The sequence below is a fragment of the Prionailurus viverrinus genome, unplaced genomic scaffold, assembly GCF_022837055.1.
Source record: "Prionailurus viverrinus isolate Anna unplaced genomic scaffold, UM_Priviv_1.0 scaffold_45, whole genome shotgun sequence".
In the NCBI taxonomy this organism is placed as follows: domain Eukaryota; kingdom Metazoa; phylum Chordata; class Mammalia; order Carnivora; family Felidae; genus Prionailurus; species Prionailurus viverrinus.
This window is the reverse complement of record NW_025927610.1, coordinates 2,248,758-2,271,500: the sequence shown is the minus strand read 5'-3', so window position 1 is coordinate 2,271,500 and position 22,743 is coordinate 2,248,758. Positions and strand designations below refer to the sequence as shown.

The 22,743-nt window shown below is 46.9% G+C and overlaps 1 protein-coding gene and 1 pseudogene across 9 annotated transcripts in view; one reads left to right on the top strand and one right to left on the bottom strand.

The window, feature by feature from the left end:
• The window catches only part of LOC125159235 (Golgi SNAP receptor complex member 2-like), a 31,517-nt pseudogene extending 16,930 nt beyond the window's left edge, over positions 1 to 14,587 (bottom strand).
• The window catches only part of FAM193A (family with sequence similarity 193 member A), a 169,950-nt gene that overhangs the window by 56,240 nt on the left and 90,967 nt on the right, over positions 1 to 22,743 (top strand). For 6 of the 9 annotated variants that reach the window (XR_007149710.1, XR_007149709.1, XM_047847169.1 and 3 more), the window contains exons 2-3: positions 1,159 to 1,282; positions 15,442 to 15,687. Coding sequence is in view for 7 of the 9 variants with exons in the window: in XM_047847169.1 (XP_047703125.1) it covers positions 15,460 to 15,687 (228 nt within the window). In the remaining 2 variants the exon portion in view is untranslated. Of the gene's footprint in view, positions 1 to 1,148; positions 1,283 to 15,441; positions 15,688 to 22,743 lie in introns of those variants that run through there. The other 3 variants (XM_047847174.1, XM_047847167.1, XM_047847168.1) reach the window with 2 other exon arrangements.

The window sequence follows — 22,743 nt, the reverse complement described above, 5'->3', positions numbered from 1 at the left end:
TGGAGTGGGGTTTAATAGACTTCATTTTTTGGAGCAACTTTAGATTCACAGAAAAATTGAGCAAGAAGTACAGGGAGTTCCCACGTACCCCTCCCCCGTCTTCACACGCACGCACGCTCCCACACGGTCAGCATCCCCCACCAGAGGGGCGTTTGTGACAGTTGGTAAGCCTATGCTGGTACATCATCATTCGCTCAGAGTCCATAGTTTCCATTGGGTCATTTGGTGGTGTACATTCTTTGGGTTTGGACAAATGTCTAATGCTAGGTATCCCTATTACGGTATCATGCAGAGTGGTTTCACTGCCCCAAAAGATCTTCTGTGCTCCTCCTGTACCTCCCTTCCTCCGCCAACCCCTGGCAACCACTTTTTTTTTTTTTTTTTTTTTTTTTTTTACTGTCTCTGTGGCTTTGCCTTTTCCAGAATGTCCTGTACATGAAATCATACAGTATGTAGCCTTTTCAAATTGGCTTCTTTCCCTTAGTAGTGTGCATTTAAAGTTCCTCCATGTCTTTTCCTGGCTTGGTGCTCATTTCTTTTGAGTGTGAGTAATATTCCACTGTCTGGATGGATCGTAGTTTATCCATTCACGTTCTGAAGGACATCTTGGTGGCTTCCAAGTTTTGAAATTTTGAATAAAAGTGCTGTAAACATTCGTATGCAAGTTTTTTTGGTGTGGATCAAAGTTTTCAGCTCCTTTGGGCATAATTGCTGGATCGTATGGCAAGAGCATGTTTAGTTTTGCAAGAAGCTGCCAAACTGTCTTCCAAAGTGACCGCACCATTTGCGCTCCCACCGCCGTGAACGAGAGTTCCTGTTGCCCCACTTGCTCACCCACGTGCCTTGGACTGTGTGTGGCCTTTCTGATAGGTGTGAAGTGCTGTCTTGTTTTCACCATTGTTGTTAGTTTGTGTGTGTGTGTGTGTGTGTGTGTGTGTGTGTGTGTGTGTGTGTGTGTGAATTTACTGCATAGCTCACATTTGTGGCTTGCATTTAATTTCTCTTAGAAAGAGCTGGGGTGCACAGCTCCGACGGAGTTGAAAAGGAAGGAAAAGAGGTTCCTAGCAGCTGGAGGTGGAAGTGTGGTCCCGAGGAGGGTGTTTTGTGTCTTCAGCCTAGTGGTAACAGTGTGCTTGTATCCTCATGGAAATGATGCAGGAAAGAAGGAAAGATTGATGATCCGAAGAATGGAGGGGAGAATCCACAGAACAGAGTCCTCAAGCAGATGGCGGGGCCTGGTGCGTGAGCAGAGGTCTCACCTAGGCGAGGAGGCGTGTGCTGGGTAAGCATGCCGAGGGGCACAGCTCCAGGTAGACGGCTTGGAGCCTCTGGAAACAAACTGCCAGTGGGTTTTCAAACAGGTCGTTAGGACTTCGCACCACCATCATTCTGCAGTGCTGTTTGCAGCCCTGAGTGTTGTCGTAGCCTTTAAATGTTTGCAGTTTCAGCAAGAGGTCTGTGCCCTTCCCCTCGTTGTGAGACCCACGGGGACCAGATGCTTTGACAGGCGCCTGCTCACCTGGCCAGGGTGCCCTGTTAAGGCTACATATCCGGTGTGTCCCCGCCTCCTGCTGCTGCCCGCCTGTGTACCTGCTTCACATGGAAGTCTCTGCTCTGCCTCCCCTCAGCTTGCTCTCCACACCTCTGCCCCCTTTCTTCTGCAGCTCCTGCCGGGAGGCACCCCTCCCTCTTCCTTCGGACTCTTAGCCCTCCAGTGAAAGTTTCTGTGCCTCCTCTCCCTGCCTTGTGAATTTCTTGGACCATAGCAGTTTTAGTAACAATCCTGGAGGCCAACTCAGTGTTATCACCATATTCTGTGTTATGGGAAGTTGGGGATTCTGCAAAAGGCAAGTACTTTTTGTGGTTATTATTTTAGGTCACTGGCTAGTCTCTGGTGTGGCTGTCCTGGCACCAGGTGCCTCCCTGTGGCCGGGTGTGGGGTGGACGGAGGGGGCTGCCCCTGGCCTGGGTGCCCAGGTCAGCAGGGCCGTGTTGGTGAGACGAGCTTGCGAGGTGTGTTGAGTGGCTACCTTTGGAATCACCTCAATCGCTCGGTTTTCAGATGTTGCCTATCCCACTTACAGTGTCTGACTCAAAGCCTTTCCGGCTTCTGTTCTATTTGTGGGTTTTTTTCTTCCCCTCTGGTGATATCTGGGTATTGCTGTAGAGACTGTTAGCACTCTGTACTAAATGACTGGTTACTGGAATTTTCGGATTTTAAAGGGGGTGCAAACTGTAGCCAGAGAAGTTAGTATACTTTGATATCAGCATGTCATTTGACCACAGTAGGTGATTTGTGGTTTCAAGATAGGTGAAAAAGAATGTAAGAAAGACCTATTTCCAGGGCCGTAAGTCTTTCTTAACTGTCTGATTTGCTGCTACTAATAAATTCAAGTTCTTTTTCTCTTGCCATATGGAGCTTAAATGCAGAGACCTGAGGTATTCTGTAAACATTTGAATGTGTGAATTGCCATGTGCCAGATGACGGAGCAGTGGCGCTAAACTCGCCCCGGCATCCTGACTTGTTCCGAGGCTGCTTAGACATTTGTCTTCTTCCAGCTAAGCAGAATCAAAACAGTCATTGCGTTGCTTACTAGACTTCAAAGAGGACTTCCTGTACGTACAAAGACCATATTCATAACAGTCACATGCTTAAAACCATTTTATATAACTATAGTTTCTGGCAGAGAGCAGGTACCACTGTGCCTTCATTAGTGCGCAAAGCCACCCTGTTGACTTCTGCAGAACCACTGGGCATTCATAGGTAGGCCCAATGAGAAGGTTGACCAGCAGCTGTAAGAAACCAATGGTTGCAGATTTTTTTAGGCTTTCTCTACTTTTTAAAATATATAAACTGAAATTGAAGTAAATCCTAAAACAAACAACAAAACACCAAAAACCTCACTTCCACATTAGCTATAAAAAGAATGCTATCATAATGTAATAGTAGGGAATCAGTAATTAATGTGTATTGAATTTTTAGGAAGCACCTTTGAAGTCTTGAAATTGCTAAAAATATTTTACTCCCTGCGATCATATAAATTACATGTTCCAAAACATTAAAATATTTAAATAATCTTGCACCTAACTCGTGGTTCTGTTAGCAATTTTATGGTAACTAATTGGAAGAGAACTTAAATATTAGTGTTAGTCATTATTTCCCAAGTAGTACCACTTGCTTACAGACCTTGCATGTGCTTTGGGAAAGCTGAGTTCAGAAAGGAAGCAGAAAAGACTGTAGATATTTTAGTGACCACACATGCAGTCATCCCTGGACACAGGTAGCTCACAAAAGATTGTGTGTAAACTCAGCAAGGAAAATGGCGGTGGGAGTAGGGGAGACCAAAGGTGAATTGATGATGTGGAGTAGTGGCTTCATTTCTGTCATTGAGCATTTACTGGGTGCCTGCTGGATGCTGGGTGCTTTGTGGGACTTAAAAATTCTTGAGTGTCATGAGAAGATGGACATTTGAAAGCATAAGGTAGTCGTGCCAAGTATAGAGGGGGTACGGGAATCGGAGTGATTAACTCTGTGGGGCTGTATTGCTTGAGGGGTGGGGAGTAAGTTGGAAGAAAGCACAGTTCACAGAAAAAGAATGATAGCACAGTGAGGTTTGTGAGGGTGCCTAACAGCTGCCTGGTAACGGACGGGAGATTGGTGTTTCAGGATTGGAAATGGCATGTACTAAGGCCCCACGGTTGAATGGGGCAGAGGTTTGGAATTTTAAGGAATTTCAGCTGGGTAATTCTGCAGCGAGTAAGTGACAAGGGCCTTGTATGTCGTGCTTGATCCTTTTCGGCAGGGGACCTATTGAAGGGTTCAAAACAGAGGAATATTCTGGTCACATGTGCAGTATGAGAGGCCATCCTGACAGAAGTAGAGGGCAGACAGATGTGTGGGTTGGGGACCAGTCAGGAAGAGACAGCTGTGTCGTGTCTGAGGCAGGAGACGGTAATGGGACAAAAACAGGCATGTTTGCTTTGTGTTTTGTGTACGTGAGAATCCTGGCTTTAGCCTTCACTGGGCTGTATGACCTGAGATGTGCCATTATTACCTGACCACCTTTAGTGCTATTATGCCCTAAGATGCCATATTTTCTTTGGGTCTATAATAAGTTTAGCTGTAAAGTCTTTATTTATTTTTAAAAGTTTATTTATTTTGAGAGAGAGAGAGAGAGAGAGAGAGCAAGCAAGCAAGCACATGCAGGGGAGGGACAGAGACAGAGAGGGAGAGAATCCCAAGCAGGCTCCACACTGTCAGCGTGGACCCTGATGTGGGGCTTGAACTCATGACGCAGAGATCATGACCTGAGCTGAAATCGAGAGTCAGACGCTTAACTAACTGAGCCACCCAGACGCCCCTACATGTAAAGTCTTGAAATAGTAAGTCTGAGTTTTTCATATTGCATTTGGAGTTTCTTTTTTGGAGATTGCTTTTATTTTTATTTTTTTATATATATTTTTAATGTTTTTATTTATTTTTTGAAGGAGAGAGAGAGAGAGAGAGCGAGCGAGCATGAGTGGGAGAGGAGCAGACAGAGAGGGAGTCACAGAATCTGAAACAGGCTCCAGGCTCTGGGCTGTCAGCACAGAGCCCGACGCGGGGCTCGAACTCACGAACTGTATGATCATGACCTGAGCCGAAGTCGGATGCGTTAACTGACTGAGCCACCCAGGCACCCCTGGAGATTACTTTTAAAACTAGAGTGTAAGCCTAGCAGGAAAATGAATTTGGTATCTTCTTACATATAGACACATTGGCCACAAATGACAGCTTGTACCACAGAGTAGAAAACCACTTTACCGAGAAAGGATGAAGTGTCTTAAGTCACAGGTGCAGAACTCAGTTGTCCGTGGCACTTGCAAGTGTTTTCAGCAGGAGTGCCAATTTAGGAATAAATATATTCTCTTATGGAAAAACGTCTGGGTTACAACATAGGATCCGAAGTAAGTAAGTAAATCAATAAAATGCCTTTATATAAATACATTTTATCTGTATGTGTGTAGGATTAGGGGGACGACACTTATTTAGTGTTTATTCTTGTACGTTTATTTTTAAAGAATATTGACGTAACCAGACTGGATTTATCCTCCTGTCTTAAACCGCTTAAATGAAGGACAGAATATCTCGAACAGCATTGTTCCAACATTGGACAGCAGGCAGTACAGGACAGTGATCTCTGAGAGACAGAAAAACTAAACGAGCTAAGGACTGGCCAAGCTCACTGCCTTGAGAGCATTTGCAGGCTGTGGCTCAGGAAGAAAGGAGGGAGTAGCCCGAAGAGAACCTGGTGGTTTCCTTGGGGTGGGGAGGCCAAAGTAAATTTACAGGGCAGAGTACCAGAGAAGAGAGGGCTGCAAAGAGAAAAAGAGAGTTTTGGAGAACCACGTGGGATTCTCCTTGAATACTCAGCTGTGTACGGACGAGCACGGGCATGTGTGGAAACTGCGTGCCAAGGAAAGAACCCAGGAAGGGAGTCGTGCCACAGTCCTTGGAGCTCATGCAGGGCCCCAGACAATTTGTGTGCCCACAGCCAGAGTGGGGGAATCTTGTGACACACAGGTAGTGCACTCCCAGGGTATTGCCTCAGTAGTGGGGCAGATTGAAGGTGCTCTCATCCTGGGAGCATCTCTCTACCTTCCCAATGGAATGCTGCCTGATGCATGAATCACTTAATAAAGCCAGTTAGATCTTAAACAAACAAACAAACAAACAAACAAACAAACAAACAGAAAGGTGTTCTGATCCCACCTCCCAAATTTTACAAGCAAGCCTTGGGAAGACCAGACTCTTCCCAAATAACCCAACTATGACCCAGAACAAAGCTCAGAAATACTTGAAGGCGTAAAACAATACCCATGACCTAACACGGTAAAGCCTACAGTGTCTAGACTGTCTGGTCAGAGATCATGAGGCACGCAGAGACAGACGCAGGCAAGTACGATCCATAATGAGGTACAAAATGAAAAATAGAAACAGACTCAGAAATGACACATGTGATAGAATTATTAGCTAGATGTTAACGCAGTTATCACTATATTCTGTATATTCAGCGGGATAGAGAAAAGCATGAGCATGTTAAAAGGAAACACAGAATAAAAGAAAACCCAGGTGAACTTCCAGACTTGAATGCGTTGGATGCTGCAGCAGAAGAGGTGAATGAAGGAACTTGAGGAGATAGCAATAGAAAGTATCCAAAAAGAACCATGAAGGAGAAGCCTGCAGGGCAGGGCGGGGGTGAACAGAGCATCAGTGAGCTTTGAAACCGCTTCCCGGGGCCCACTGTGTATGCGTAATTGGAGTCCCTGAGAGAAAGAATGGGAATGAGGAATATGAAAAAAATTTGAAGGAATAATGGCTGAAAAATGTCCAATTTGTTGAAAACTATAAACCCACAAATCCCAGAAGCTCAGTAAGCTTCAAGCATAAGAAAGATGAAGAAAATTACACCAAGACACATCATCATTGTGTCAGGGAAAACAACGGTTAAAAGAAAAATGCAGTCAGGAAAAGCGATGCATTAGGGGTGCCTGGGTGGCTCAGTGAAGTGTGCAACTTCAGTCAGGTCGTGATCTCACAGTTCGTGGGCTCGAGTCCCACGTCGGGCTCTGTGCTGACAGCTCGGAGCCTGGAGCCTGCGTCACATTCTGTGTCTCTCTCGCTCTCTGCTCCTCCCCCACTCATGCTCTGTCTCTCTCAAAAATAAATACGCGTTGAGAAAAAAATTTTAGAAAAAAGATGTATTATGTGTTGAACAAAGGTAAAGACGGCAGACTTCTCATGAGACACGGCGCAAACCAGGAGATGGAGAAAGAGCAGCTTTAAAGCACAGAAAGGGAAAAGCGTAACCTGGAATCGTAAACCAGCAAAAATGTCTCTTAAAAGTGAAGACAAGATCAACCTTTTTTTCAGGCGTAAAAAGCCAAAAGAATGCATGGCCAGTGGATCTCCATCACAAATATGGTAAAGGAAGTTCTGAGGTAGAGAACAGATGTCACCAGGTGGATATGTGAGTCTACAGAAAGAAAGAAATACACTGCAAATTGTAAATGTATGCAGAAAATATGTTTTAAATTACTTTAAAATACAGTTGTCTAGTTTTTTGATGTGTATTCTTGAGAGAGAGCAAACGGGGTAGGGGCAGAGAGAGCGGGCTACAGAGAATCCCAAGCAGGCTCGGTGCTGACAGCAGAGAGCCCAGCGGGGGGCTTGAACTCACGAACTGTGAGATACTGACCTGAGCCAAAGTCAGACGCTCAACTGACTGAGCCACCCAGGCGCCCCTACAATTGTCTATTTAAAAGAAGAGCAGTGGAGGGGTGCCTGGGTGGCACAGTCGGTTAAGCGTCCGACTTCAGCCAGGTCACAATCTCGCGCTCCGTTAGTTCGAGCCCCACGTCGGGCTCTGGGCTGATGGCTCAGAGCCTGGAGCCTGCTTCCGGTTCTGTGTCTCCCTCTCTCTCTGCCCCTCCCCCGTTCACGCTCTGTCTCTCTCTGTCCCAAAAATAAATAAACGTTGAAAAAAAAATTTTAAAAAAGAAGAGCAGTGGTGTACCTGGCTGGCTCATTCAGTGGAGCAGGCAACTCTTTTTTCCCGGTCACGAGTTCAGGCCCCAGGCCCCATGTTGGGGGTAGAGATTACTTAAAAACAAAATCTTAAAAACCAATAATAAAGCAAAAGCAGCAACAAACCATGAGACTTACGTGTAGAAGGAAAATGTCTGACAACAGTAACATGAAGGCCAGCAGAGGGGAATGTAGGATTCTTGTATGTTTAGTGGTAAAGTCTTACTTGATGACTGGTAAGTAAAAATGTACACCATGACACTAAAGTGACCACTTCAAACCGAAAAGTGTAGCTCACAGTTCAACAAAAGAGATAGAATAGAGTCATAAGAAATACTCAATTTTTAAAAAGCTGAAAAAGAGGAAAAGGAAACAGCACATGGGTCATTAGAAAAATAATTAGGTGATAAATTTTATAAACTTAAATATCCATTTAATATCCACAATTGTATTTAATATGTGATCTAAACATGCCAATTTTAAATTAAAAAATTAAAAAAAAATTTTTTTTTTCAACGTTTATTTATTTTTGGGACAGAGAGAGACAGAGCATGAACGGGGGAGGGGCAGAGAGAGAGGGAGACACAGAATCGGAAACAGGCTCCAGGCTCTGAGCCATCAGCCCAGAGCCCGACGCGGGGCTCGAACTCACGCGAGATCACGCGAGATCTCGCGAGATCGTGAACTCACGGACCGCGAGATCGTGACCTGGCTGAAGTCGGACGCTTAACCGACTGCGCCACCCAGGCGCCCCTAAATTAAAAAATTTTTTAAAATTGTAATGTTTATTTATTTTTGAGAGAGACAGAGCTTGAGCAGGGGAGGGGCAGAGATAGAGACACACACAGAATCGGAAGCAGGCTCTAGGCTCTGAGCTGTCAGCACAGAGCCCAATGTGGGGCTCGAACCCATGAGCAGTGAGATCATGACCTGAGCCGAAGTTGGATGCTTAACCAACTGAACCACCCAGGCGCCCCAAACATGCCAATTTTAAAAGATTGTGAGATAGGAAAAGTATCACGTCCCAGCTGTATGCTTTCTGCTGTAATGTGCTGTAAACATAGAGATGTACACAGTAAAGTCATAGGGAAAGACATGCCTTGCCTTATGTAAGTAAAAAGCTGGAGTGGCTCTTTAAGTATCAGAAAAATAGATACCAGAGCAAAGAGAGTAGTTTCATACTGATATAGGGGTCAGTGTATTAAGAGGACGTAACAGTCCTAAATGTCTTTGCACCGAATAGCAAAGCGTCAAAGTATGTGGATGAAAACCTGATAGAACTTCAAGGGAAAACATTGCTGGATCTTAGGGTAGATCTGTGTTTAGTTTCTTGAGGAACCTCCATACTGGTCTCCAGAATGGCTGGAGTTTGCATTCCCATCAACAGTGCAAGAGGGTTCCCCTTTTCTCTGCATCCTTTTAGCCATTCTGATAGGTCTGAGGTGGTATCTCATGGTGGTTTTGATTTGTATTTCCCTGATGATGAGTGATGTTGAGCATCTTTTCATGTGTCTGTTGGCCATCTGGATGTCTTCTTTGGAGAAGTGTCTGTTCATGTCTTCTGCTCATGTCTTAACTGCATTGTGTGTTTTTGGGTGTGGAGTTTGATAAGTTCTTTACAGATTTTAGATACTAACTCTTTGTCAGATATGTTATTTGCAGATACCTTCTCCTATTCCATAGGCTGCCTTTTAGTTTTGTTGATTGTTTCCTTTGCTGTGCAGAAGCTTTTTATCTTGATGAGGTCCCAATAGTTCATGTTTGCTTTGGTTTTCCTTGTCTTCTGCAACATGTCTAGTAAGAAGTTGCTCTGTTGAGGTCAAAGAGATTGCTGCTTTTGTTCTCCTCTAGAATTTTGATGGTTTCCTGTCTCACATGTAGGTCTTTCATCCATTTTGAGTTTATTTTTGGGTGTGGTGTAAGAAAGTGGTCCAGGTTCATTCTTCTGCGTGCCACCCTCCAGTTTTCCCAGCACCACTTACTGAAGAGACTGTCTTTTTTCCATTGGATGTTCTTTCCTGATTTGTCGAAGATGTTGACCGTATAGTTGTGTGTCCATTTATGGGTTTTCCGTTCTGTTCCATTGATCTATGTGTCTGGTTTGTTTTTTTTTTTTTTTTGTGCCACTACCATACTATCTTGATGATACAGCTTTATAATATAGCTTGAAATCCGGACTTATGATGCCTCCAGCTTTCTTTTTCAGGATTACTTTTCTTCTTTGGGGGTCTTTTGTGGTTCCATACAAATGTTAAGGTTGTTCTAGTTCTGTGAAAAATGCTGAAAAATGTTACAAGAAATAAGTCAGTCAGGAAAAGACAAATACCATATGATTTCACTCATATGTGGAATTTAAGAAACAAAACAGATGAACACATGGGAAGTGGGGAGAAAAAGAGAAAAGAGGGAAACCACAAGAGACTCTTAAGGATAGAGAACAAACTGAGGGTTGATGGAGGGAAGTTGGGGGATGGGTACTAAGGAGGGTACTTGTAATGAGCACTTGTAACGAGGGTGTTGTATGTAAGTGATGAGTCACTGAATTCTACTCCTGAGACCAATATTGTATCATATGTTAACTGACTAAAATTTAGATTAAAAAGAATTTCAAGGAAAAATAGATACATACAAAATTATGGTTGGAGTTTTTAACACCCTCTCAGTAATTGATTGAACAAGTAAACAGAAAATAACTAAGGTTATAGAAGACTTGAATGACATTGTTAGCCAACCTGACCTGACAGATGTTTACAGAAAACTCTACCCAACGATAGCAGCACACTTACACATTCTTTTAAGTAAATGTCAAACATTTACCAAATAGACTATATTCTGGCCCATGAAAAGTCATTTTTTTAATGTTTATTTATTTTGAGAGAGTGTGCATGAGCCAGGGAGGGACAGAGAGAGAGAGAGAGAGAGAGAGAGAGAGAGAGAGAGAGAGAGAGAGAGAGAAAATCCCAAGCAGGCTCTGTGCTGTCAGCACAGAGTCCGATGCAAGGCTCGAACTCAACAAACCATGAGATCATGGCTTGAGCCAAAATCAGGCATCAGACACTTAACCGACTGAGCCACCCAGGTGCCCCAAAAAAGTCTTGATAAATTTGGAAGAATTCAAATTGTACAAAGCAGCTTCTCTGACTACGTGGAATTATATTAGAAATCACAGATGAAAGACACTTAGCTACACATGTCACACGTTAAGTAGCCCATGAGCCAAAGAAGAAGTCAAGAGGGTAATTAAAAAGTATTTTGGACCTAATGAGAATGGAAACACCACACATCAAAATTTATAAATCATTGTCAAAGCGCTGCTTATAGGGACACTTAGAACACTAATCAGCTCTTTGTGCAAAGAGAAAGGGCTCAATGACTTGTTCTCTCACCACAAGAAAGCAGATCAAAGAGCTAGTTACACCCAAAGTAACCCAAGACAAGGAAATAATAACATAAAGGCAAAAATCAACAAAACAAAAATTTTTTGAATATGGAAAGTCCACCAAACCAAAAGCTGATTCTTTTAAAAGTAATAAAATTGGTAAACCTTGAGCCAGGCCAAAGATTTGAATAAATACTGCATAAGCCTGTGAACAAATATTTAACATAATTGACGCTTAAGGAAAACCACCGTGAGACAGTGCTGCACAGTCATTACAATGGCTACCATGAACACAGCTCACCACATCGATGAGGATGTGGGTTACTGGAAATCTACAACATTGCTTTTTGGGAATAATTTGGCAATTTCTTAAAAGTTAGACATGCACCTACCATATGACCCAGTTATTCAATTCCTTGGTATTTATCCAAGAAAAACAAAAGCATGTGTCCATACCAAGATTGTACATGAGTGTTCCTAGCGACTACTGTTTGTAAATAGCCAGAAACTGGAAATCACCCAAATGTCTCTGAATGGGAGGATGGATACAAACAAGGGGTGGCTTACCCACGTAATGGAGTACTACTCAGTAATTAAAAGAAACAAAGTCCTGATACATACCTGGGAATCCTCTCCAAATAACTGTACTTGACAGAAGAAGCCAGACAAAAGACATTATGTTGTGTGATGTAACTTCTGGACTTGCATAGTGATCGGTAGAGACAGAGCCCGGTCCAGTGGTTGCCTGCGAATGGGGGTAGGAGGAGAGTGAGTACAGGAGGGAGGGAGCTCAGGGGGCACAAGGAAACCTGGGGGCGACGGTAAATGTTCGCTGTCTTGATCTCCGTGGTTTCATGGGTGTGTGCGTATGTCAGAAGTATTCAGGTTGCACGCCTCACATATCTTCACCTTCTCCTACCTCGGCTACACTTCGGTGCAGCTGTAAGTGCCTTTCAGGGAACCAGTGGAGTTTATATGTTTGGTTAATTTGAATTTTAGTCACGTGTTGTAGCATACACACGTGTGTATCTTATAGTCTCCGTTACTCGCTTTGTCTGAAAACGCTGTGGAGAGGAGAGGCTGGCATCTTTCGAGGACTAGCTTTATACTAGGTGGCCAAGTGTTGAGAAGTTCTGACTTTGGTTCCCTCTCTCCGCGGATCATCTGGATCATCTGGCCTGCCTCGATGGCTTTACGTACCACATGCGCTGCTGACCCAGAATTACATATTCAGTCGCAACCCATCTCCCCAGTATCTTACTTGTGCAAAACAAACTCGCCACATTATCTGGATGTTTAACACGAAATTCATGTGTAACAACATCTATAGCAAACTTTCGGTTCTTGCCACGGCCCTAGCCCTCCAGCTGCGTGTGGCACCCCTGTTGTTGGCATGACTGCTGCCCGGGTGGTCCGGCCCGTTCTCGTCACATCCTTGGGTTCATCAGCAAGTCGTGTGGCTCTGCCTTCAGTGCTCCTAAACCAGACACCTCTGCTTTTCCATGGCTCCTGCCTGCTCCTGGAACTGCCTGGAACAGTGTTCATGCACACTGGGTCTTACCATGTCCTTCTGAGAAACCTTCAGCCTCTTCCCACTGCCCGCATGGGCAACCCTGCCTGCCCCCGTCTCTGGTGGTGCCCCTGGCCTTTGTCCTGCACCGCCCCCCCCACCCCCCGCTCCCCGCCCGACGCCCTCATGTGCTGCCCACGCCTGCAGGTACTTGTCTCCCAGATGTGCAGCTGTGTGTGTTTCTGTGTTGCCTTAGCATTTGGGCCCTAGCTCACTTCACCCTTGTTGGAATGACGTCCTCCTTGTCGCCCTGCGCCCTTGCTGATTTTTTTCTTCGTGGAGGAGTGCTTCCTGCCGTTGGATGGCCGGCGCTTAAGTCTGAGTTCACCGGTCTGGTGTCTCTCTGGAACCAGCAGGACCTCTGGGCTATTTGCAGGTGCATCTGTGATCTAACCTGTCAGGATGTTGGCACATTGTGTATTTCAGATGTTTTATGGAAGAGGCCTTCCTCATCCCAGAGCCTTCCCTGCACTCAGTCAAGGAAGACTTGTTTTTGCCTTTCCCACCTCTGTTCATCCTCAACATCTGATTCCTTAGCAGTCTTGTCAGCTCTTCCTTCATAGCAGACTTCACTGCTGCCTCGCTCCTAGGGAACACGCAGCTTCTCCCTGATTGATCCCCCGTTCCCATCTCCTCTCTTCCCCCCCATACAGCCTCATCGCCCTGATGGAACCTCCCCCGCTTCCCTCTCTGTCTCCCCCTGTGGCCTCCTGCCCCAGTGCCTTTGTGCTTGCTCTCAGGAGTGGCCCTCTCCCAGGTATCTGTGTGGCTGCTACCAGCCACCGACATCAGGTGTCTCCTCGAGGAGGTTCTTAAATGATGGGAAGGCATTGTCCCCAACCCCTGTCACTCCTGTCTGCTCTCTGTTTTTCTCCTTCTCAGTGATCACTGTCTAATGTTCTGTATTTTTTCCTTCTCTGTCTTATTTGTAGTCTTTGCCTTTGACAGATGTATTAGCTCACCGTGGGCAGGGAACTTTGTTTTAGTTACTGCTGCATCCTCAGTAGCTGGACGAGTGTCTTGGCACATGGTGGCTTCCAGTAAATACTGGACGAACAGGCTGACAAGTGGGTGGACAGACAGATGATCTGGAACTGAAGTGGTTACCCTCAAGTCAGTTCTGGCTCGTATGTTATTATCTCTGGCTTGGAGACTTTGTAACCCTGGAAGCTAGCACCTCCTTCTCTGGGTAAAAGGGTGGCCTGGAACAATCTGAAGGCTGTGGCTGTTCAGTTAGTGATGGGTTTTTTTCCGTAGGCCTGGGGACGAGAGGTGGTTTTAAATCAGTGAGATTTTTTGAAATTGTCATACTTTCTACATCTTGGATTCTGTCGGGACAGAGAAAGACGTCTGCTCCCATGGTGTCCTCTGGTTTGAGTAGTCTGGAGCTTCCTAGAACGCCACTTGTTGGGATACAGTACTCACTTCCTTCCCCTCGCAGCCCAGACATTCACACGGCTGCTGAGCTGGGTTTGGTTAAATCCATGGAACCTGCGTATGTGATGGAAACGGTTTTGGTCACTGGGTTATAAAGGCAGGTAAGAGTATATGTGCAAGTCTTTTGTGTGTTAGTGGTGCTGTCATTCACTCTCTTATTCATTCATTCATTCATTCATTCATTCAGCCCCCCTGTTGAAGCACCTGACCTGCTGGCCCGCTGGGGCTTTAGGGAAGGAGCCTGCGGCCTTTTGAGAGTACTCAGTCGGCCGCGGAGCCAGTCGTTTAAATGCACACTTATAGTCCAGCTAACAAGCACAGCCAAAGACGTATGTGAAGCCTTGGTGCAGGAGAGCAGGGAGAGAGCCATGGACTGAGGGAGGAGCTAGACTGCTGGCTGGGCAGGGCTGGGTAAGGTATCGGGAGGAGCCTCTGGCCGAAACCGGAGACTTTTGTAAAATACCCCAAAGTTCCAGCCTGAATAACCTTGGCCTGGGTCCTTGTCCACCTCTCCAACCGATGAGGCCCATGGCAGAGGATGGCAACAGAGGCCTGGGGGGTTTCTGTCACCTTGATCCCACACGTGCTCTGGCGTGGAACCCTTGGCACACCTGTCCTGCCTCTGGAAGTCCATGCCTGGTTTCCCTGCTGACCTGTTCCCAGGTCCGCCTCTCTTGAACCTCTCAGGATTTGCAGGATTCCTGGGATGGTTTCTCTATGGTGCAGATGACCAGTCTTGGGCTTACATTCATTTGGGTTAAAATCTTGGCCCCTGCTTGCTGACCTTGTGACTTGGGGCCTGTTTTACATCTCTGGAGCTTGTTTGTGTATTTTTAAGGCTAATTTTTCTTTTCTGATAGGATGGTTGATCTTTTGAGGAGAATCCAGGGTAATGATCTTGCATCTTAACTATTTCAAAAAGCAGACGTTGAAATCAGGTGGCTGGAGATGCCTTGAGCATGACCGCTGCTGAGCTGGAAGGGAGGCTGGGTCTGGGATGTGTGGTGCCATCCGGCTCCTGCTGTTTATCTCGCCTCTGGAACGGGAATACCACCTCCCAGGTGGTTGGGATCTGCACACATACACACAGGCCAGAATTACTCCCTTGGGTCTGAGCCCTCGTGTGCACGCACGCACCTCTGGAATAGCGGCTTTAAACTCTGCCGATGGTCAAGAGTCCTGGTGTTCCCCCGTGTGGAAATCGAGATGCACACTTTTCAGCACGTGGGGAGAGTAATAACATGTCTGGGTGAAGAGGCTAAGTGGACAATTTTCTAACTCCTTCTAAGATGTTCTTTATGGTGCTACTGTTTATCTGAAGTCCGGTGAATTTCTAGAACACTAGGTACAGTTTTATTCAACAAATTACTTATTAGATGCTTATATAAACATGCACGTACATTGTAATTTTAAAACTATATAGTATTTTTAAGTGATCTTGGCTTTGTGAATCATGTTTTGAAAATAGAAATATTTTTTCTGTTTCAGACTCCTTTTAATTTTAGCATGAATCATAGAACACCACCCTACCCCGCTGGGGATTATTGTCTTCTGTGCAGAAGTGAGCGGAAAGACTCTTCATTCTTAGAGAGCGGAATTAAGACTGCGAGCAAATTGGCCCTTTCTATGGCCCCCAAGGGCAACAGCGTGCTGCACCTGCCACTGTGGGTATGCCCAGACTGCCGGCGGACTGTGGAGAAGGAGGAGAGGCATAGCGGCCTCGACCAGCCATCGGTGAGTGTCCACCACGGACAGCATGGGCTCCTCAGCTTTCTCACCCGGTGGGCTGATTGGGCAGTGAGATCGTTAATTTGGGTCAACTTTCTGGAAGGAAACCCCTCTTACGCCACCTTCTGGTCCCTCGCTCCACCCTCGGGGGCCATCCTCCTGGTCTCCTGTCCATACCTGCAGCAGGTAGTGGGGGAGACCTGCTCTCCTTGGTGGCACAGCTCAGTCGGCAAGCTCAGGAGACCAGAGGATGTGTTTGGGCTGGTCTCAGGATTTCTTTGGCAAGACAGTTTGCTGAAAAGCTCAAAAAGTCTTTGGTTCTAGCCAGTTTCATGAGCTGGGAACTCACCTAAAATTTTTTCCCAGAGACAGTTCTTAACTCTGCCCCCGCCCCCCAGTTTTTCCTTGATTTCTTTTCTCAGCTGAATGGAGGCATTCTTGAGCACTTCGGGCTTACGTGGGAAGGCCACACTCTTAGTCTGCTCTTTGGCCCAGTTGTGTGTGTAGTGGCCCTGGTCCCGAAAGGTCTTGCTAGTCTGCTCTTTGGGTTCTGGAACGACTTGGCTCTTACAGCCATATGAGGCCCCACATTCTAGGACTTTTCTGTTCCTTTTATTTCGTCTGTAAGCCGCTGCCTGTTTTCCAAGCTGTTGTCTCCTGATGCCTCACTACCGGCAGCCGCCAACACCAGCATCCACCGCCGCGTGTTCTGACCGGGGACTGCTTTCCAGGTCACGTGTGCTGGGTCGGTGAATAAATGTTTTGCTGCCGCACGGTGTGAATCTTCCTTTCCGGTTCTGGGGCCTCCTTCCTGCCTCCTGCTAGGCCAGTGATTTCTGTTCTAGGGGTTCATTGAGGGCAGTGCCCCAGCTCATGTGCTACTTTCTGCGCAGGCGTTTGAACAGCTAAGCCTCAAGGTCTCACTGTTTATCAGAATAAAGATTGGTAACCTCTCGCCACCTCATCTCACGTGCTCCTTTTCCTGTGCATTCTCTTCAGCACCCCTTTCCTTCCTTCCTTCCTTTCTTTCTTTCTTTCTTTCTTTCTTTCTTTCTTTCTTATTTTTTTAAGTTTATTTATTTTGAGGGAGAGGCAGAGAGTGAGAACAGGAGAGGGGCAGAGAGAGAGAAGCAAAGAAGGAATCCCAAGCAGGCTCTGTGCTGACAGCACAGAGCCTAGCATGGGGCTCGAACTCCCGAACCGTGATATCACGACCTGACCCGAAATCAGGAGTCCGGTGCTCAGCAAACTGATGTGCCCCGACGCCCCTCCTCAGCACCTCTTTCTGACATAGTGTGCATTCGACGTCCTCATTCTGCTCGGCCTCTTCACTGGAACATACACTCCACAATGGCAGCTATTTTTGTGGATTTTCTGACCAGGAACGGTGCCTGGCCTGGCACATTTAGGAAACCCAAATATTTGAGTTAATAAGTGATTGCACACGGAAATGAATAAGCCATGGAGCCCAGCCCCCTCAGTAGGATTCAAAAGGTGGCAGAGTCTGTCTTTAGGGTTTACCCTCAGATCATCTTGCTTTGATCATTTTATTGTTTGACTCTGTGTCCTTTGTGTGTCCTCTTAAAGTGTATGACCGTTTCCCCGTTTCTTTCATGGGAAGCCACTGTGCGGTGCTGATGTTGGCGGCCCACTCCATCCCCGCCGGCTTCTGCTTGCCCGCCCAGAGCACTCCGTGTGCTCCCCATGCTCCCTGTGCTCCCGGCCCTCTGTCTGCAGGCCTGCTCTCCTGCCGCAGCCTGGCCGTGCCTTTGGAAGGAGGGTTTGGAGACCAGTAGAAATAGCTGATTTCCCAGAAGTTGTCTTGCCGTGGTGACAGTCTCATTTCCTAACCCCACTTTGTCCTGGATAGTGCTATCAAATGAGGCTCTCTCATCACACAAGTGACACTGGGCACCAAAGAGGAAATGTTGGCTTATGTTTGTAGGCCTAGACCTTTTGTTGCTTTTTTAAAGTTGGCCTCTTTGTTCAAGCTGAGTAAAACTGCTGGCCTTTTTTAAAACCTGAGATATAGGGGTGCCAGGGTGGCTCAGCTGCTTAAGCGTCCAACTTCTGCTCAAGTGATGATCTCACAGTTCATGAGTTCCAACCCCACGTGGGCTCTGTGCTGACAGCTCAGAGGCTGGACCCTGCTTTGGATTCTGTGTCTCCCTCCCTTTCTCTCTCTCTCTCTCTCTCTCTCTCAAAAGTAAATACTAAAAAAAATTTTTAAATAAAACACTAAAAATGAGATACAAGTTACATCTAGTAAAATTCACCCTTTGAAAGTATATATATAGTTCAGTGGGTTTTGACAAATTTATCCAGTGTGTAACCACCACTACTGCAGTTAAAGATGTGGAACATTTCCATTGGCCCAAAAGTTCCGTTGTAACCATTGACCTGATTTTTGTCCCCATGGTTTTGCTTTTTCTAGAGTGTCACATAGCCTCCTTCAACTTGGCATAATGCTTTTGAGAGTCCTCCCTCAGCAGTTTGTTCCTTCCGATTGGTGGATGGATTGTAGAGCTATACCACACTGTTTATCCAGTCACCACTGATGAACGCTTGGGTTGTTTCCCGAATTGGACTGTTGCATAAAGCTGTGTGAAGCTCGTACAGGTCTTTCTGTGGACATTCTTTCTGCACGTGGCTGGAGTGACTTGCTACTGTTCAGTTAAGGACTTTCGTTTCAACTCTGCTCATGAAGGATGTCTGCCCGAAGTAGTCTTGTCTTTAATGTCTTTCGGGGCCTCCCAAGATGAGTTGAGGTGTGCTCCTGCTTCTTCTCTTTTCTGAAAGAGTTTGTGTAGAATTGGTATTCTTTCTTCCCTGAGTGTTGTTGCTTCTTGTTTTATGTTTCTCTCCGACTGTTTGGTGCAACACCATGCCGTGCGTGTAAGAGCCCGTGGGGCTCAGGGGTGCACTGACTCTCATGCCCTTGGGGGATCCGATCAGTCCGGTCAGCCCTGGAGCTGGCCTGGCTGCCCCACACAGTCATTTCTGGAGCAGCGTGGACTGCGCCCTGACGCTTGTGTGGGCCAGGGAGGGGTCTCCCTTCACATTCTGGCCCCCTCATGTGGTGCTGGGCTGCCCTCGCTTCCCCTTCAGCACAAGCCTCCCACCGTGGCATTTTGTCTGTCCATCCTCTCCCCCCCATTCATCTGGAAACCTCAGGCAGCCCTGTGCCTGGGGCATTGGGGGCAGCTCTCCCCCTGATCCTGCCGCTGCCCTGTGATATAAGCCAGACTCTGCCTATATCTGTAGGGGTCTTGGGTGGGACAAACCCCTGTGCCTCCCCAGGGTGGCTGACCTGTCCCTGTGTCCGTGTGGGTTTTGGGCCTTTCTCCTACAGTGGAGAGCTCGGTTCTCTCCTCTCATGGATAAGGCCTGGGCCCTGGGGAGAGGGCACGGCCACCCCCACAGCAAAGGCTTCTTCCTCCAAGAGAAGGGGTGGGTCTGGCAAGCCACACTGGCCACACTCGGCCTTTAAGAACTCATTACAAGTCTCATTTTCTTCTAACCCACATTGAAGGCTGCACTCCTTCCTCTGCCGAAGGTGAAATAGTGCATGTGTCCCCTTGTCCTCAGAGGGGCTCAGTGCACGTGCCCAGTTCGTGTGGTCACTTCAGCCCTCTGGTAGCTCGGCGTTCCGAGTTCTCACTGTCATTGTGGGAGCCCTGCGTCACTAAGTGGCAGCGGAACTAAATTGTTCTTTTCTAGGTGAGCATTCACTGCCACAAGCCATGGTAAAAATTTGCTCTGACACCCTGCCTTACGGTCCACACTGTAGACTTCCACCCTTTCTAGACCTTGTTGTGTCCAGACCCCCCAGAAGTCTTCCCTTTAGACGTCCCCTTCACACTGGCACGTCCTGGTCCCGCTTGGTTTTTGTGTGTGTGTGTGTGTGTGTGTGTGTGTGTGTGTGTGTGTGTGTGTGTGTTTGTTTTTTTAGGGGGCTTTGGGTGCAGGTCCTTCTGACCACACTGTTCTCCTAGAACAGCCAGAGTTCTGTGACTCAGCATCACCATCACTTGCCTGCAGAGCCCCCTGAGCACTTTGCCTGGGACCTGGCTCCACGCTGCCCCTCCCTCCACCTGGTAGGGACTTGCGGAAGAAAATGGGGGCCTCGGCTCCCTGCCGCTCCTTGACCCCAGTGCTTCGGGGCTGTGGATGAGCCTCTGGCGTGTTGCTCTGGCTTCGTTGTCTTACCACGAAAAGGGGTGAACCTCTGTCCTTCTCCTGTCTTCCCAAGCCCACCACACCCTCTGCCCTGCTCAGCTCAGCTCACACCTCAGGGCGGGGATGGCTCACCTCCCACCCCCATGGTCGCGGAATCCGGGTGCCCGTCCGTTTTCGTCCTCTCCAAGGCTCTGTGGCTTCGGTTGGTCTTCTCTTCTGACACACCACACATCCTTCCTTCTGTCCCAGCTCATGGCCAGGACTGTGCAGATGCTCTAGAATTGTCCGTCTTTCACATAACCCGCCTCTGAGCTCGCCATCCCTCCCAGCTGTCCCCGCCTCTCCGCAGCCATGTGTGTGCACCTCTGGGGAAGTGGTAAACTTCTGGGGCAGGATCTTCAGTGGATAACAGGCTTTCCATTTCTTTTCCAGGTGGTTTTGGTGAATTGTATTCTGAGAAGCTGTTGCGTTGCTGGTATGAAAGTTTGTGGAGGAATACTCTTTCCTTCTTACCATATCTGCACATACAAATTTTTATTCCTTGTTTGTGCTGTGTTTAACAGTCTTGCTAGAACTCTGTCAGTTTTGTCTTTTCAAAGAACTTTTTAGGTGAAATAAAAACCTCTCCCCTTTCTGTTTGATTAATTGCTGCTGCTGTGTGCGGCGTAGACGTGATCAGTCAGTGTCGTGGCATAGCCAAAAGCAGTGCTGGTCGGCCCCTCTGACTTGTCTCCTCCTCGTCCTCGGTCGTCAGGCTCCCACCGCTCGCAGATTCGTGTCTGTTCCTCCAGAGATATTCTGTTCCGTGTATCAGAAGGTGGTGATGGCAGACACCATGGCGTCCTGCACTGGAGACATGTGTCAGGAAGTGGAGACACTTTCTTGTCCTTGGTAGAGGAGTACGGAGGCCATGGCAAGGTGGGGTGCTGTCTGTTTCTAAGCCTCTTCTGAGGGCTGTTGACAGGTGTCTGGAGCTTGGGTGCCAGCTGCTTCGGGGAGCTGCCATCCTCCCTGATCTCACCTGGGGGGCCTTGTGGGAACCTGAGCCTGCTTGGCCAGCCTGCTTGGGGGCAGGCCGGGAGACGGCCCTGTCCCACTTTCTGGCTGCCAGGGGAGGAGCTGCTGGGCCATCACTTAGCTCCTGCTGCTTGTGACCACAAATCTGGTTTTTTCTTCTTTCTCTGTGGTTGCTCTTGGCCTTCCTGAGCTCACCTGTCGTTTTTTCTTATTCTGCTCTGATAGGTGCTGGAAACCTCTCATTACTGTACCGGATTCTGAAATGTTAGTTGTATTGGCTCAATTTTAAGTATTACCCAGTTTTCATTATTTCTCTTTTAAACCGTGAATTGTTTAGAAGTATTTGTAAATACCTGAACATAGTCTTTTGGATGATTTTTAATCATTGACTTTTAACGTAATGTCATTGGATATCCTGTGTCCGTTGTCATGATTCCTTTCCAGTCAGTTACACTAATGCATTGTTAAGTTTTCCTGAATGTCCCGTGTGTCCTTGGAACTGTGTTCTCATGGTTTGGAGGGCTCTGTGTTCACCCCTTAGATCAACCCCTTGTTAGTTGTGCTCTTCATTCCTTCTGTGCTTTTGCTTTTCCTCATATTGTGTGCTTATTAATCTGTGGGATTCTGAGTAAGGCTGGTTGAACTCCTACCGTGCATGTGTATTTGTCCTCTTTTCCTTAGAAGTAGTTTCATTTTTGCTCTGCATCTTAAAGCTGCACAGGCGAATACATGTTAAAATGACTAAATCTTGGTGTGTTGTTCCACAGAAGCTGTGTGGCTTCTCCCGAAGGCCTGTTTCGTTTGCTGTTCGCAGAGCCGTGTGAGCTCCCTCCTCCTCTTCCTCTCCTTTCCTGTGCTCCTGGTGGTGGCGTGTGTGAGGTGGTCTTGTGTAGTCAGCATAAGGGTAGATTTCATTTGGTCTCAGTGCTGAGATGACTCGGTCACTTCTGTGGTTGCTGACCTGTTTGGGTTTGTTTCTGCCACCACGCAGGTCACAACTCAAGCATCACCCTTAGCTCACCTCTTGTGCCGCACGCGGTCCTCCCCATGTCCGTGGGGTTTGCACCCTCCCCTCCTGCTCTTCTGTATTCGTTAGTCCTGGTGCCCGTGTGCCTCTGCACCTGCACACTGCTGTCAGCTTTCCCTGGTGTTTTGAACTGTATACAAATGCCTTACTGCACACATTATTGTGTGCCTGGTTTATTTTGTTCACCATTATGTTTGAGATTCGTAAACACAGTTTCTTCATTTTCATTACTATCTACTATTCCCGTTTTTGAGTATACTGTATGTTAGTTATTTCCAAATTTTGCTGCTATGAATGATGCTCTTGGAGCACACTTTCACACATTATGTTGAATGTACGTGTGCGAAAGAAATTACGGAGTCCAGGAGAGTTTATAAAATTAACTCAAGTTAAGATTAATAGCGTATTTTTTTTATATATTTAAAAACTTTTTTTTAATGTTTATTTATTTTTGAGAGACAGAGACCTTGCACGAGTGGGGGAGGGGCGGAGAGAGAGAGGGAGACACAGAATCTGAAGCAGGCTCCAGGCTCTGAGCTGTCAGCACAGAGCCCGACACGGGGCTTGAGCTCACGAGCCGAGCCGTGAGATCATGACCTGAGCCAAAGTCGGACGCTCAGCCGACTGAGCCACCCAGGTGCCCCGATTAATAGCATATTTTTAAATGAAAACTATTTTCCAAAACAAAAATAATTTCATGAGTAGAGTAGCATTGTTTTGTTTGGGTAATGTAAGATAGCTAGATTCTCATACCTGTTTCTGTGTTCGGTCTGTTGTTATAGGTTATTTTGATTGAAGTGTGTGAAGAAAGTAGTTCCATAGCTTTTTTAGGTGATTGT